Genomic DNA, 17,148 nt, shown 5'->3' with positions numbered 1-17,148 from the left:
CTGTTCTTTTCCACAGAGGGTAATACATGGGATCCATATCGATGTGTTAAGAGTTCCAGTTGGAATGCCATCCTTCTAAGAATTCTCGTGCGTGACTCTGTTTGGCTTGTCCTAGGATAGATATGTTGGCCTAGTCAAAGCGGTGTCCTTCCTCATCTGTACATAAGGATACCAGTGATGGTGGATGAGGAAGGACCACTTTGAATGGGCCAACACATCCATCCTAGGACAAGCCAAACAGAGACACACATGAGAATTCCTAGAAGCATGGCATCCCAACTGGAACTCTATCAACAAACACATCAATTTGGATCCCATGTATTACCCTTGGAGGAAAAGAACAGGAAATTACATCACAGATGAAATGAAATCACCAACCCAAAGAAACCTTAACACATAAATAGAAAGCAGGCCATAACACCAGTGCTTCATCAGAGGTTCACTGATGATGTTACCTAGTATGGTCACAAATTATGAAAATGATCCTTATAGCTCAGCAAGCAAACTTACATCTAAGAGTAACACTGTCACTAAATCGCATTAAAACTTTGTCTCCTTTAGAAGTGATTCCAACTCTTTACTTTTGAATATCTGGCTTTGAGCCTTGCTCATCAGGTTCTCTGCCATGGGAGCTTTAATGACTACTCATATGTTCACTGAATGCTTTTAAGCTAATTTAGCTCTAACTCCCCTATATTAATACATAAATGTCCCCTACATTCTGACTATAACAACTGAATTTGGATAATCTCTTAAAACAATATGATACGAACCTTTTAAAATATACTAGTTTTCAAGATGCTTTAATTGCATTTACCCTATTTCCTTAACTTTAACTGCTAAAAGTAAAATCTACAAAACAGATGAACCATGAACTAGATATTTGCAATTGTTATGATCCCAGTTGATAATAATGCTGGACAAGTCAAGTCCCAGAGTGAAGCCTGGCTTGCTGGATCATAATTCTTTGCACATTGGTTATCATAGTAGTCAGTCAGTGAACACATGCAGAGAATGTATCAATATAATTTTAACAAAAATAATGAATCTTTATGATACAAAAGATAGGTTGTTTCGAAGTATATTTGAAAAGTAATTTATCATAAAAAGCAAAAACAGATTCAATCCTTTTCCCCAGCAATAACCTTGGCAGACATTCATTCCCAATGAAATATTATTTCTTTCTTCACTTATAAAATTTCTTACTCGATTGACAACTTTCTGCACATTAACCAGATAGGATTCTCTCTGTAACTGTCTCTCCCTGCTTAAATCTCCCAGCTTGGAAACACTTGCTTTGATCCAACGCTTAAAAATGTTTCTGATCATTAAAGTGAAAAGTCATCTCCAGAGAACCAAAAAACCCTGTACTTTGGAACCCAAGTTCTCAAATAATTATATTATAAATGACCACCACGTAACCATTCTAAGAAAAGAAACAACCAGAGAACAAAACATGTGCAAGCAATATTTGACAAATATATTCGGTAGACTTAAGATATAGTGCTAAGAATGTTGAACTGTAAATAAATACTTCTTTGTAACCATAAAGTTACCTAATTACCAATTTCAAAATACACAGAGTGGTGGTTGCCCCCAAAACAGGTGTATGTCAAACACTGCATGAAGCCATGTAAAACTCTGTCAAACTTTCCAGAGGATTTCTCAGTCTGACATAACGCTGGGACACAGACTTCACACCTATTGTTTAGAAATCGGAGCCATCTTGAGAACGTAATTTAAAAGAAGTTCTGAGATTTATATATCAATGAACAGAACCCCATTATAAAAGATGAAAGTTTTAATATAAAATTGTTTACTGTATCACATCTCCATGATACTGGACTCCTTTGGTTGTAAATTCTGTGAGCATAATCTTATTCTCCAAAACTACCCGATGAAGGAGCGGTGCTTGAAAGCTAGTACTTCCAAATAAACCCATCGGACTATAACCTGGTGTTGTGTGATTTTTAACTTAGTACAGTGAAAAGTTTATATGTCACCAATTACAGCACCGATTTAGATACAAAAGTACCTAGGCACAGCTTCTTTAGTTACAAGATTTTAGACAATACAGGTATAAAAGGTCCAGCATTACAGAAAAGAGTTCAGTACAGCAGATCGTGCTGGTGCCTAACTTCCTGTCTGCACTGGACCCTGGCTCCACACCATGTCAGTGACACATCATACCAAGAGGCCCTGATGGGAGAAGACTGCTGTGCCAGGCTGGGAGGTCGTCGTGCCAGGAGGCCACTGCGCCAGGTCGGGAGGTCGCTATGCCAAGCTGGGAGGCTGTCATGCGCATGTCAGGAGGCTGCCATGGGAGCCTGCCACGAGAATGCAAAGCCACATTGGGAGGCCGCTGTGCCAGGCTGGAAATCATCACCGGAGACGGAGAATTAGAACACAGAACATACAAAAGTACAACATAGAACAGGCCCTTTGGCACACGATGTTGTGCCGAGGATTAATCCTAATGTAAAATAAAATAACTTAACCTACACACCCCTCAACCCACTGCTCTCCATTTGCATGTTCAGCAGTCGCTTAAATGACCTAAAGACTCTGCTTCCACCACCACTGCTGGCAACACATTCCATGCATTCATAACTCTCTGCGTAAAGAGCCTTCCTCTGACATCCCTTCTATACCTTTATCCTAATATCTTAAAACTATGACCCCTCATGCCAGTCAATCCTGCTTTGGGGAAAAGTCTCAGACTATTGACTCTATCCATGCCTCTCATTACTTGTATACCTCGATCAAGTCATCTCTCTTCCTCCTCTCCTGAGAGAAAAGTCCGAGCTTAGTCAATCTCTCTTAATAAGGCAAGCCCTCCAGTCCAGGCAACATCCTGATAAACCTTCTTTGCACCCTCACCAAAGCCTCTGTATCTTTCCTATAGGAGGGTGACAAGAACTGGACACAATATTCCAAGTGTGGTCTCACCAACGACTTGTAGAGCTGTAGCAAAACCTTGCAGCTCTTAAACTTGATCCCCCTGTTAATGAAAGCCAAAACACCATATGCTTTCTGAACAACCCTATCCACTTGGGTGGCAACTTTGAGGGATCTATGCACTTGCACACCAAGATACCTCTATTCCTCCACTCTGCCAAGAATCCTATCTTTAATCCTATATTCAGCATTCGAGTTCGACCTTCTAAAATGCATCACTTCGCATTTATCCAGGTTGAACTCCATCTGCCATTTCTCAGCCCAGCTATGCATCCTGTCTATGTCGCGCTGCAGCCTGCAATAGCCCTCAATACTATCAATGGCACCTCCAACCTTTGTATCATCTGCAAATTTACTAACCCACACCTCAACCTCCTCATCCAAGTCATTTATAAAAACTACAAAGAGCAGAGGCCCAAGAACAGAGCCCTGCAGACCACCACTCATCACTGACCTCTAGGCAGAATATTTTCCTATTACCCTTCTTGAAAAGAGGAACAACATTCGTCTCATTCCAACCCTCTGGTACGACTCCTGAGGAGAGTGAGGAAGCAAAGATCTTTGCCAGCGGCTTAGCAACCTCCTTTCTCGCTTCCCGGAGCAGCCTAGGATAAATCTGTTCTGGCCCTGGGTACTTACCAATCTTAATGTTTGCCAAAATTTCCAGCACATCAACTTTATCAATCTTGATCTGTTCAAGCCTGTATCCCAGCTCCTCAATGTTCTCATTCACAACAAGGTCCCTTTCCTTAGTGAAAACAGAAGCAAAAAACTCATTTAGGGCTTCCCCTATCCACTCAGACTCCATGCACAAGTTCCCTACACTATCTCTGATCGGCCCTACCTTCTCCCTGATCATTCTCTTACTCGTCACGTATTAGTTAAAAGACCTTTGGGTTCTCTCTAATCCTTCTTGCCAAGCCTTTTTCGTGCCCCCTCCTTGCTCTCCTCAGTCCATTTCTGAGCTCCTTTCTAACAAGTCTGTAATCCTCTAAAGCTGTGCTAGATCCTTGCTTCCTACACCTTACGTAAGATGCCTTCTTTCTTTTGATGAGAAGCTCCTCTGTCCTCGTCATTCAAGGCTCCTTAATCTTACCCCTTCTTATCTGTCTCAGAGGAACAAATTTGTGCATCACTCACAACAATTGCTCCTTAAACAGTCTCCACATGTCTGCTGTGCCTTTCTGAGGAACAATTGCTCCCAGACTGTACTTCCCAACTCCTGTCTGATAGCGCCATAATTTCCTTTTCCCCAATTAAATATCTTCCCTTGGTAACTGCTCATTTCCCTCTCCAAGGCTATGGGAAATGTGAGGCAGTTGTGATCACTGTCACCAAAGTGTTCTCCCACCGCGAGATCGCGGCTCATTGCCGAGTACCAAATCCAAAATGGCCCCTCCCCTCGTCGGTCTATATACATACTGAGTAAGGAAACCCTCCTGAACACACATGACAAAAACAGCTCCATCCAAACCATCTGCACTAAGGAGGCTCCAGTCGATATTGGGGAAGTTGAAATCACCCATAACAACAACCCTGCTATATCTGCATTCTTCCAAAATCTGCTAGCCTATGGGTTCTTCAGTCTCTCTACTGCTATTAGGGGGGTCTGTAGAAAACACCCAATGAGGTGGCTGCTCCCTTGCTGTTCCTCACTTCCACCCCACTGACTCAGTAGACAAACCTTCCTCAACAACCTTCGTTTCTCTAGCTGTGATGCACTCCCTGATTAGTAATGCTACACCCTATCCTCTTTCTCCACCCTCCCTGTTCTTTTTAAACTTTCTAAACCCTGGAATATCAAGCAGCCATTCCTGCCCCTGTGAAACCCACATTTCCGTTATGACCACAACATCATAGCCCCGTAGTACGGATCCATGCTCTAAGCTCAGCACTCTTATTTCTGACACTCCTTGCGTTAAAGCAGACACACTTTAGCCGATTCCTTTGTTTCATCATGTGAGAAACCTTCCCAATAGACTCACTACATCCTGTCACTGCCCCATATGCAACAGCCCCCCTCTCAGATATGTAGCTCTGATTCCCGCTCCCCTGCCAAACTAGTTTAAACCCTCCTGCACCACATGAGCAAATCTCCCAACACGGACATTTGTGCCCCTCCAGTTCAGGTGCAACCCATCCTTCATGTTGATGGGGAAGGGGAATTGAAGGGAAAAAAAGAAGAAAAAAAGCACCAGGAGGATTAAATAAAAAGAAGAAACGAAGATGAGTGGGTGGAGTGGTTGAGCTTTGACTGGTGCCTCCAACTCTACCACCATCCTGAAACATATCAAATGGTGGAAAGTGAAATTAGTGCAGATTCGGTGGTACAGACTCAACGGGCCAAAGAGTTTCTTCTGTGCTGTATGATTCTATGACTCTGTCCTCCAGTTCTCAAACATATATTCCTTTTAACCCATAGGCTACAGGCAGGTACAGAATATTTGAACTTCCTGAACCTGAGTTTCTAATATTTTGAGTTCACAAATTGTGACCTGAACTAATTGGCTGAACTTACTCAAATTGCTGAATTGTTATATAACAGATAAGATAACTTGCAGAACTTCTGATGAAATTAATTAAAATTGGAAGTCAAGCAAATTTGTTTATTGCTACTAACTTCATACCAGTTAATTAAAGCAAGAATAACATGTGTTTGTTTTCAAAAGACTGTTTTTCACAATGGTGGAATAAATTTGCAGAAAGAGCCCTTTGGTAATTACTAAATGTTAATATTTATCTTTTAAAATGAGGTTGCATAATGTGTCACAAGAAGTTGTTTAAGAGTGGGAACTCATTTGTTCCTTGATTTTTCTCAAGTTGGCAGAAGTCTTTTGTGACAGCATTCTGTGTTAAAGAGTTTGATGGCATTTGCAGCGGTAATTGAACCTGACCGGTGGTCTGTTTCTGTGCCTGTGATCCATTAGACCATCAGACACAGGAACAGAGGTTGGCCATTCAGCCCACTGAGCAACTCACTGAGATTCTTGATTCCCTAACTGATTAAAAATCTGTGTCTCTTAGCGTTGAATATATTTTATGATACAGCTTTGACAGCATTCCACAGTGAAGAATTCCACAGATGCACTGTTCTTGATAGGAGAAATTCTTCCTCATCTGTGTCTTAAAAGTGTGACCCTTTATTCGTGTCCTAGATTCTCCCATCAAGGGAAACAACCTCTCAGCATCTACCCTGCTACCTGTCAAACCCCCTAAGAGTCTTATATGTTTTAATAAGATCTCTTCCCATTCTTCTAAATTCCAATGAGTACAGTCACAACTTATTCAACCTCTCCTCATAAGAAACTCCCTCCATACCCAAGACCAACCTTGTGAACGTCTGGATTGCATCTAATGCCAGTATATTTTTCCTTAAATAAGAACCAAAACTGTCTTCAGTATTCTAGGTGTAGTTTGACTCATGCCTTGTATAGTTTGAGCAAGCCTTGCTTATTTCTGTATTCCATTCATTTGAAATAAAGATCAGCATTCCAATGTTCAATGCACTCAGATGTTAGGTTTTTGACATCTATGGACAATGACCTCCAAATCCCTCAGTATTAGTTCACAAAACCACAATCAGCAACTATATTAACTGCAGATCTACATCATTAATATGCAGCTTTCTATCATTCCGCCAAGCACAATCTAAATGGATGTTGACAATGCTTAACAAAGAAGTCAAAATGGGTACCTGATGGCTTCAGCTTACTGCTTGATCCAGAGATCCTCCATATTTTGACACCAGGTATAAACAGAGATTCCTGAAGAAGGGCTTATGCCCGAAACATCGATTCTCCTGTTCCCTGGATGCTGCCTGACCTGCTGTGCTTTTCCAGCAACACATTTTCAGCTCTGATCTCCAGCATCTGCAGACCTCATTTTCTCCATAAACACAGAGATAAACTGGTACACTTCATGGAGTCATCAGTTACTCACACACCACGTCCACCTACATTGTAATCTGACATATGCCCCAGCAAAAACATAAAGGCACATTGATAACTCACTTACTTTAAGCTCTGCATTTCAAAGCTGCATCTTGGGCCACAATAGCCACATTATAGTGCCGCAACAGAGACACCGTGTACTCAGGGACTTGTACCCAACTGATGGATTAGACTGCGCTGCATCTTTGAGCTGTTTGACTGTTCTCTTAGCACTCACTCACATTAATTCTATCTGGATGTTCATTGCATTCCTAGTTTTCCTAGTCTTCTTGTGCCTTACCCCTCAGTCAATGATAACAAGACCATACTACTGCTGTGTTGCCATGCCATTTAGCTTGTCAGTTGTGTTCAGTCAAGGTGTTTGGATACAGTCAGTCAATTCTACGGGGCAGTCAGAGTCAGGATGCTCTACTCATATGTGTAGAGAAGCTGAATATCAGACAGTCCATCAGCAGTCTTGACTCTCTATCTTGTCCTGTTTTCCTCCTGTACAGAGAGACAGACAGACATTACGGGAAATGAAGGTGAATGGCACAGTTATTAGTTATGGTACAGGCGGAGAAGTATCTAGAGCCAGTGAATAGGTAACACAGAGGAGGTACAGGGGTTATGGTGTTGGACATCGGAGCGGATGAGAACAAGTGAGAGAACACGTTCCATGAAAAAGTAAAGGTGATAGTCCATGAGCCTTGGCAGGAGACTGTATCCGAGGGAGTATGAAGTCACTGATCTTCATTTTACATTGCTGCACATTTCTTCAGTTGGTTGAGTTTGTACTTAGTTGGGTGGAAACCTTGGACTAGGTTGGCATGGTCTCGTGCCTGGCCACTACTACTGGTCTTAGGGTTGGAGGATACACCAGCTCTGCACTACACTGTCCAACATGACTTCGAGGTCCCTGCCCGCAGAGTGAGGTTCCAATTTTCACTTGTCTACCATGTCTGGGGTAATTATCAGAAATTTTGCAAGCCAGGTCTGGACTAATAGTGCTTGTCTGGGTGTGTGACAACCCTTTAAAGATGGCATCATGAGATGCCAGTCTCTTCTGAAATACTCCAGCAGTACGGAGTTGTTCCAGGTATGTCAAGTGGTAGAACAGGGTTAGAAATGGACGAGATGGGTGCTACAGACATGGGGTAGGTAGTTAATGAAGTGCGTTTAGTAAAATATGATGAAAAAAAAACTCATGAAGCCTAGGAGAAAACAAAGTTACTACTAAGTTAGGAGACAGTGAGGTCTGCAGATGCTGGAGATCAGAGTTGAGAGTGTGTTGCTGGAAAAGCACAGCAGGTCAGGCAGCATCCGAGGAGCAGGAAAATCAACCTTTTGGGCTGGAGCGCTTCATCAAGAATAAGGCTGGGACCCTCAGGAATGGAGAGATGATTGAGTTAATTATGTGGATTTGTTTTCCAAACATGAGAGCTGCTGATTAGGGTAAACTGTACACTTGCAAGTAGGACATCAATTTAGTATAGCTATTTGAAAATCTTAGCAAGTAACTATATATTTCATTATCATGCATCTTTTACTGTCTGAACAACATTCTACAAGACTATTCAACTGACAGCAGTGAGAAGAGGCAATAGAACAATGCATTAATTTATTGATGACTGCTGTTGGACACAATTTATTGAAGTACACAGAACACACTGAAAATGACAGTTAGTATATCTACAGCCATTGCACTAGTTCTATCTTTGACTTGTCACACAAAAGGGAATTTAGTGAAGTAGTCAGTCACCAGAATGTAATTATGTTTTTAGACAGGGGAAATATCAATATAATCTTGCACCATGTCTCAGAGGAATCTTGTGTAAAAGAAGTTCTCTCCATTGTTGGGGTTGATTGATACAGTTGATTCTACTGTCCAAAATCTATCTTGTTGCAACTGATGTGTTTCTGGATTATAATAATACTTAGATCCATGCATATTGGTAGAAGGTCTACCAGTACTGGTAACATAAAAGGTTTCAGGTATCGACATACCTCTTTATACCATCAGTTCATTTTGAGAAATATCATTAGCACAAACCCTAAGGTTTGTCCGACAGCCTATATCCTCAAGCCTTATGTACTGTCAGACTGGGGTCTGTAAGTTGTGACATTGCACATACTACTTGAACTTTGTGCCTTTTTCTTGCATGCCATGGATGGAACTTTTGGAAATGTCCTGGACATTATTTCATAAGTTGACTTTTTTTTACATGCTGGTGTGGAGTACTGCATTGCACTTCGGGTTTCCCTGAGAAATTGGGTCTTCTTGCAGAACACAGTCTACGTATGTCACAAAATGCTGGATATTGTCTTGAATGAGACAAGTCACATATTATACAAAGTTTGGATACTTTACTGAAACTGTTGACAGTTGCAATAATTGTAGAGTCAAGCACTTGAAGATGTTGCGGACTAGCTGCAATTGCTTTAGGTTTATGTTGGATTGAATTGAATTTATTGTCATTTGTACTGAGACACAGTGAAAAGCTTTACCTTGCGAACAAGTAGCATAGATGGTAAATAATAGGTCAACAGCAGCAAAAACACAAACACAGATACAGGCTAATATTAAGAGTGCGAGTCCATTCGGTATGCTAACAACAGTAGGGTAGAAACTGTTACAAAATCGGCTGGTGCGTGTGTTCAGGCTTCTGTACCTTCTCCCCGATGGTAGAGGTTGGAGAAAAAAATTGCCAGAGTGGAATGGATCTTTAAGAATGCTAGCGGCCTTTCCTTGACAGCGGGCCTGGTAGATGGATTCTGTACATGGGAGGTTGACCTTTGTAATTGTCCAGGCCGAGTTCACCACTCTCTCTAACCATTTCTGATCTTGAATGGTACAGTTGCCTACCAGCTAGTGATACATGCAGACAGAATGCTTTGGATGGCGCACCTATAAAAGTTGGCAAGTGTATTCGCTGTCATGCCAAATTTCCTCAGCTGCCTGAGGAAGAAGAGAGACATTGTTGGGCCTTTGTAACCAGTGCATCCACATGAAGAGTCCAAGAAAGCTTATTGTGGATGACCACTCCCAGCAGCTTGACACTCTCCACACAGTCCATCTCTATGCTGTTAATGAGTGTGTGAGTAGGGGGGGACATGAGTACCATCCTGCCGAACGTCAATAATGAGTTCTTTGGTTTTGCTGGCATTGAGAGCTAGTTTGTTCTCAGTGTACCATTTTACCAGGTTTACCCATCTCCCATCAGTAGTCTGTTTCATCACCATCTGAGATTTGACCGACTATGTTGGCGTCATCAGCGAACATGCGAATGGGTATTTGTCTGATATTTGGCGATTAGCAGAGTATCAGTGGTATATTCTTTGGGTTTGTCTACAGGTGTCTATTTGAAGGATTTAATGGTGTCAAGCGAATGATTAGTTCCATAGCCTTCTAAAATCTGAAAAATTCTGTCAGGATCTTTGATGTCATTAAAATAATGGAAGATTAGACTTTTCTTGATCCTTTATTTCCCAAAACAATAAGGAACATGATGGTCTTTACTTGCTGATCCATGATGCAAAGACTGAATCTTAACCCTAATCCACTGAAGTCCTGACAAATGCTAATGGAGTTTCAATCCATGCAGAGATATTTGCTTTTATCTTACTGAATGGTTCATAGTGCCAGTGTACAAATCTGTATTACAGTATAATTTCTTTTCCAGTCATGTTTATCTTGTGGTGCTTCGCTCCTTTGTTTCATTCTTGTTGCTGCTTTAAAAGTAGATTTGTACCTGTCATTTGTGCAAAAAGAGTGGTGACGTTAGGCATGCTGTGTTTTTTTTGTTTTAATGCCACTCCTGAAAAGCAACATGGTGTAATTGACCAACAACTGAGCTCAAGAAACATCTTTTTAAGTACAAGGGAATGGTTTTCTCAGTATTTGTTTCTTCATTTTGGTCTAGGATCATTTTCTTCGATTGAAACTATCGTTTAGCTTCTTTAACCTTTTAAATTAGATCATCTACGGCTTTTCTATGCTGGAAAAAGAGCGATAGTATTCAGAAATTTTCTTGCTTCAGTACAAATTGCAGCATACTACTCTCATTTATAGTTGTGGCTTCCGTCTGAAATCAGGTGGATGGTGAGAAATAATCATTTGTAAAATAACTCTTCCAACTATCACTGCTGCTGTCATATTTTCAGCCATTAGTACCCATAGCTGCCACTATGCTATCATTAGCTTTTATTGTCCACTTGTTGACATCATGATGTGTTATCATGAAATGGTTTTTTGGGTCAAACACCACTGACAGCATGATATAGTCTGAGAGCAGTCCTATTGTGTTAGCATTTGTAACATATAGCTCAAAGGTCAGGTTCTTGTCAGGACAGATACCTTGAAGTTTGATAATGATAACCGCTTATGCTACGATAATATCACTGCCATACCTACTCTGAGTATTGTGCTCACTGAATTTACTGTACATTACATATCTGTAACTGACTGAACACCCTACACTGACTCATAATACTGACAGCCTGACTGGAGGCAATTTGGATACCTTTATATTGGACCAGCACAAGTTGTGATATCGTCTGTCTGTCTTAAAGGTACATTGCCTGTCTGGTGTACAACCTATGAACTAACACAATAGTCCTCACAGAGTCAAATATACCAGACAGCATTCCAATCTACTTCATTATCAGTACTGTAGAACCATTGGAGGATCATATCATTTTACAGTTGGATGACATTAGCTTCTGAAATTTTGCAACAGTCACACTGAACTCCATTAGTTCATGTAACTTTAGAGCTAGGAATACCCCCAATGCACCAATTATACAGCCCTCAACTGGAGAATCCAAACTCTTCCAATTAAAGTATCACTTGAAGGAAGCACCAAAGGAACAATACAGAATGCATTCTGGGTGAGCCAAATCTTGAAAAGTATAGCTGGCAAACTGGGCAAGCATCAGTGTAGTAACCAACAATAACATTTAATTTATATTCAACTACCTTCCTATTGCAGTTTAAGTCCACGAAAAATGTTGGCAGCAATGACTACCATACAGTATTTATGGATATAAAGGAATGAAAAGGTACAGAGCTCTCCTGGTGTCTGTGATAACATTGACACAAGAGATATGGGAAAAAAATGCATAAAATGTACTTATGCCATATGTCCACAGTCTCTGCACCTCCTCCATTGAAGTTCTTGGGAGATATATCCTCAAGTTCAAGTTCACAATGAGGACACCTCCCCATGTATAGTTTCCAAGGTATTCATGCAATGCTGAGAAAGATCAAAGGTCAAAAAAAAAGTAACTGATTTTTGGTGCTGAAGAATAGTGTTTCCTGGGGGAATGAGTTAATTGTAAAAAGACCATGCAGAAGAAGCCACTAGTTCCAGTGAATTTCTTGGCTCCCTTATGTCTAACCAAATTACATGTCAGACTGACATTAAATGAAAACTGAAACAAACATTTCAAAATTTAAGTAATGTCACCAGAAACTTGCAGTACTTTTGAAAACAAGGGAGTAAATAGGTATTAAAACTGTGACCAATTTTGAAGAAAACCAACAGTTTTATTTCTGATACTGTATTATAAATATTCAAATTATTAACCAATATGAATTGGAGTTGATTACAGGACAGCTAATTCATTTTCATTTATAGCACAAACAACAAAATGTAAATAATATCAAAATGTAGAAGCAAAAGGAAAGCACTAAACAAAATAATAAAGATCTCCACCATGCACTTTGTTACTTTACAGGGAAAACAAAATTTTGCACCTAAATCTGATGCTAAAATCTATATAATAATCAGTATAAGCATAGTCAGAGCAGACAAAATTATTCACTATGTAAACGTATGGCAGACTACACAGCTGTTTGTCTGGACTTCAGTCTCAATCTGGCTACTCATTGCTACTTATTATTTATACTGAGAACACATTAAAAAATCAAAATATCCAGTGGACTTCCATAAACATCAGTGCAAACATCAGTGTAACATAAGTATAAAATATAATAATGATGTTAAAATATACAAAACTAGATCTGTGTGTATTACATGCCAATTAAGTTCCAACTGTTAACCTTTCTGAAATTATATTTGCTCTAGAAAACATAATTGATGCTCATGTCACAGTATATACTTTTCAGTGGAGCTAGGGAGTGGAAGGGAAAGCGAGGTTTGCAAGAGGTAAATGAAGAACAAATTCCAAGCATTAATCGCATATTCATGTGCTAACACAATTGCGACTTGATAGAAACTTCTGGTGCGAGAAGTCCTTGTTAACTTTACGCTGAGTCCAAAACATGTATTTACATTAAGACAACAATACAGTTCTAGTTAACAGGACAAGATTGCTTCCTGCTGGTTCGAACATAGAATGCACAATCTGATGCTTAATCATTTAAATTTCAAGCCAGAAGTACAGTAGAAATCTGAATATCTTACTCTGTCCCAGTCTACATCATAACAAAAGCAAAAGCAAATTTCGTTTTTAGCCTTCGCACATTCAGATGCAAACAAAACAGCAGTAATAGATGTGTTTATTTTATTACAATTTTAGTAATGATTTGGAGATGGCGGTGTTAGACTGGGGTGTTCAAAGTTAAAAATCACACAACACCAGGTTATAGTCCAACAGGTTTAATTGGAAGCACTAGCTTTTGGAACGTTGCTCCAATCACCTGATGAAGGAGCAGCGCTCAGAAAGCTAGTGCTTCCAATTAAACGTGTTGGAGTATAACCTGGTGTTATGCAAAAGTGAGGACTGCAGATGCTGGAAATCGGAATGGTGCTGGAAAAGCACAGCAGGACAGGCAGCATCAGAGGAGCAGGAAAATCGATGTTTCGGGCAAAAGCCCTTCATCAGGAATTGTGATTTTTAGCAATTTCAGTAGTCATTTACGTGAAATACAGCATTAACTGATCAAATGGAGTAGAGATTCACCTTTTGAAGTCTATATTTAAATATGCTTCCTCCAATCTTTCAGATGGTGCTTTCCAGATCCTAATTCATGACAAAAACGCATTTTTCATCTCACTCTGTTGCTTTTGACAATGACCTGAAATCCTTGTACTACCTATCAAGCCTCGGCCAGCGAAAACAGTTTCTTCTTCACCACTCTATCAAACCCCTTTCAACTTTTGAACACCTTTATGAAATCTTGCTCAACTGATTTAGGGAAAAGTAATCCAGTTTTTTTTCATCTACACACATCACTGAAACTCTCAACCTTTGTACCATTCTCAAATTTTTTATGCAACTTTTATTTGTTTGAGAGTTACGAGCATTGCTGGCTCATAGATTAATAGATCTCGAGAAAGGTTTTTTTATTCATTCATTGGCCATGGTGTCGCTGGCCTTTATTGCCTATCCCTAATTGTTCAGAGGGCAGTTAACAGTCAACCACATTGCTGCATGTCTGGAGTCACATGTAGGCCAGACCAGATAAACGACATTAGTGAACCAGATGTGTTTTCCAACAATTGACAATTGATATCATGGTCATCATTAGATTCTTAATTCCAGATTTCTTTAAAATTCAAATTCCACCATCTGCTGCAGCGGGATTTGAACCCAGGTCCCCAGAACATTACCTGGGTCTCTGGATTAACAGTCCAGTGATAGTACCACTGTAATGGTCAATCATCTTCTTGAACTGCTGCAATCCTTGTGGTATAGGTACAGTTACATCGCTGTTATGAAAAGAATTCCAGGATTTTCATACTGTAACATGGGTTCATTCAAAGCCAAAATGATGTGCGTTTTGGGGGGGATCTTGCGAGTAAAGTTCCATGTGTCTGCTTCACTTGTTCTTCTAGATGTTGGGTGTTTTAATCCTCTTTGAAAGTTGCCATTGAAGAAGCCTTGGTTACTTTTTGCAATGCCTGGTAGATAGTAAACACAGTAGCTGCAGCATCATGGTAGCGTAGAGAAGATTATTTAGTTGGAAAAAAAGAGGTGCCCATTAAGTGGGCTGATTTGTCTGGAGTGGTTTGAGCTTCTGGGTGTTGCTATAGCTATTGTCATCCAGTCAAGTGGGAAGTATTTCATCAACATCTGACCTGATTTGTGGCTTGTTGATGGCAGACAGGCTTTGAAAATCAGAGATGTGTCATCGACGTAGAATACTTAACCCTGTCTAGTTAAGCATCTGGTCATTGGTAACCAAGATGTTGACAGGAGAGGGTTTCACAGATGGTGCTGCTGTTGTACATAAAGGAGGTAATTAGACTTTTTGAGGGTGGAAGTGGTTTGGTATTTTGTGATGTGAATGTTACTAAATTACTTCCCAACCTAAATCTGAATGTTATCCAAGTTTTGCTGAATGCAGTCATAGAGTCATACCGCATGGAAACAGACCCTTCGGTCCAACTAACCCATGCCAATCATGTTCCCAAACTAAACTGGTCTCATTTGACTGCATTTGTCCCATATCTATCCAAATCTTTTCTATTCAGGTAGTTATCCAAATGCCTCTTAAATGTTGTATCTTATCTGCATCAATCGTTTCCTTTGGCAGGTCATTCCAAATACGAATCATCCTGCAAATGATGTTGTCTGTATGTCCTTTTTAAATCTTTCTCCTCTCACCTTAAAAATATGCCCCTTAGTTTCAAAATTCCTCACCTAAGGAAAAGACTCTTGCTATTCACCTTATCTACGCTCCTCATGATCTACTAAACCTCTATAAAGGTCACCATTCAACCTCCTAGGCTCCAGAGAAAAGGTCTCAACCTACCCAGCCTATTTTTATAACTCAAACTCTTAATTTCCAGTAACATCCCGATAAATCTTTTCTGAAACCACTTTCATTAATAATGTCTTTCCTATAACAGGATGATGAGAACTGCACACAGTACTCCAGAAGAGACCTCAGCATCATCCTGCACAACCTCAACATGACATGCCAACTCATATTCTCAAAAGGTCTGAGCAATGAAGGCAAGAGTACAAAATGCCTTCTTCATGGTCTGCTTCATTGTCTGACGAGTTGTGAATCGAATTGAATGCTGCAATCTTCAGCAAGCATCCCTATTTATGACCTTCTGATCAAAGGAGGAGTGAAGGAGTTAAAGACAGTTGAGCCTAGGACAATTGTTCCTTGATCAATGTTCTGGTGCTGATATTATTGTTTCTAACAACTGCAAACACCTTTCTTTGCAATAAGTATGAATCCATGCAGTGAACATTTCTCTTCTTGATTTCCACTGACTTCACTTTACTCAGGTTCTTTGTTATCATTCTTGGCCAAACGTTACATTGATATCAAGACCAATCACTCTCACCTTATCTTTGAAATTTAGCTATTTTTTTCCATGTTTAAACCAACTCTGTTAAGAGGATTGGAGACCAGTGGTCCTGGCAGACCCAAACAGAGCATCACTGAGCAATTTATTGGTCACTAATGACCACACCTTCCATCATTTCGGTGAAGAATAGGAGTACATTGATTAGCCAATTTTGGATTGGATTTGCTATTTTTGGACAAAAAGTAGTTTAAGGTAGTTTCACTTCAATAATACATATCAGCTTTGTAGCTGGACTAGAACTGCTTGGTTAGAAGTGTGGTGAGTTCAGGATCATAAGTCTTCAGTGTTATATTAGTAATGTTTACAGGGGCCACAGACTTTGCTGTTTTCAATTCATTCAGCCTTTTCTTTACAGCATGTGAACAAAACTGAATTAGCTGCATATTTGCATCTGTGATAGTGATGAGCTCAGGAGAGGATGAAATAGATCAGCCAATCTGTTTCGGTTGAAACATTTCAGCTCAACTCTTGCACTCATGTGCAGGGCTTCACCATCACTGAGAATGATACTGCTGTGAATCCTCAGTCCACTATAATGAATATTTTAGATGAAACTTACAATGCTAAAATGCACTTGAGATTGAATCTGAGGCCTTATTGTAGCTGGTGACTTCAACCAGGCCAACTCAAGAGGGTGCTACCAAAATACCATCAACACTTATCCTGTCTCACCAGCGGCCGAACATCCTTGACCATTGCTACACAACCAAAGATGCCTACCACTCCACACCCTGTCCGTAGTTTGGAAATTCAGATCATAACGCTACGTTCCTCCTCCCAGCTTACAAGCAGGATTGAAATGTGAGGACCCAGTACAGAAAGTTATACAGCGTTAGTCTGAGGCAGTGGAGAGCTTCTGCGAAACTACTTGGAATAGTAGACTGGTCCATATTCAATTCAGTGGCCAGCCTAGATGAGTATGCCAGTACCGTCAAGGACTTCATTTGTAAGTGTGTGCAAAAGAAGGC

The 17,148-nt window shown here is 40.3% G+C and overlaps 1 protein-coding gene across 2 annotated transcripts in view; it reads right to left on the bottom strand.

Annotated features, from left to right (window-relative positions):
* Positions 1 to 17,148, bottom strand: part of cwc27 (CWC27 spliceosome associated cyclophilin) — a 273,662-nt gene that overhangs the window by 29,832 nt on the left and 226,682 nt on the right. Inside the window, exon 14 of one of the 2 annotated variants that reach the window (XM_043689551.1) lies at positions 10,507 to 10,639. The exons of the other annotated variant lie outside the window; for it this stretch is intronic. Coding sequence (XP_043545486.1) covers positions 10,522 to 10,639 — 118 coding nt within the window. The 3' untranslated portion in view covers positions 10,507 to 10,521. Of the gene's footprint in view, positions 1 to 10,506; positions 10,640 to 17,148 lie in introns of those variants that run through there. 2 annotated transcript variants of the gene reach the window in all.

The sequence above is a fragment of the Chiloscyllium plagiosum genome, chromosome 1 (assembly GCF_004010195.1).
Source record: "Chiloscyllium plagiosum isolate BGI_BamShark_2017 chromosome 1, ASM401019v2, whole genome shotgun sequence".
NCBI lineage: Eukaryota > Metazoa > Chordata > Chondrichthyes > Orectolobiformes > Hemiscylliidae > Chiloscyllium > Chiloscyllium plagiosum.
The sequence above is the reverse complement of the archived record's forward strand: the minus strand, read 5'-3'. Positions and strand labels throughout refer to the sequence as shown.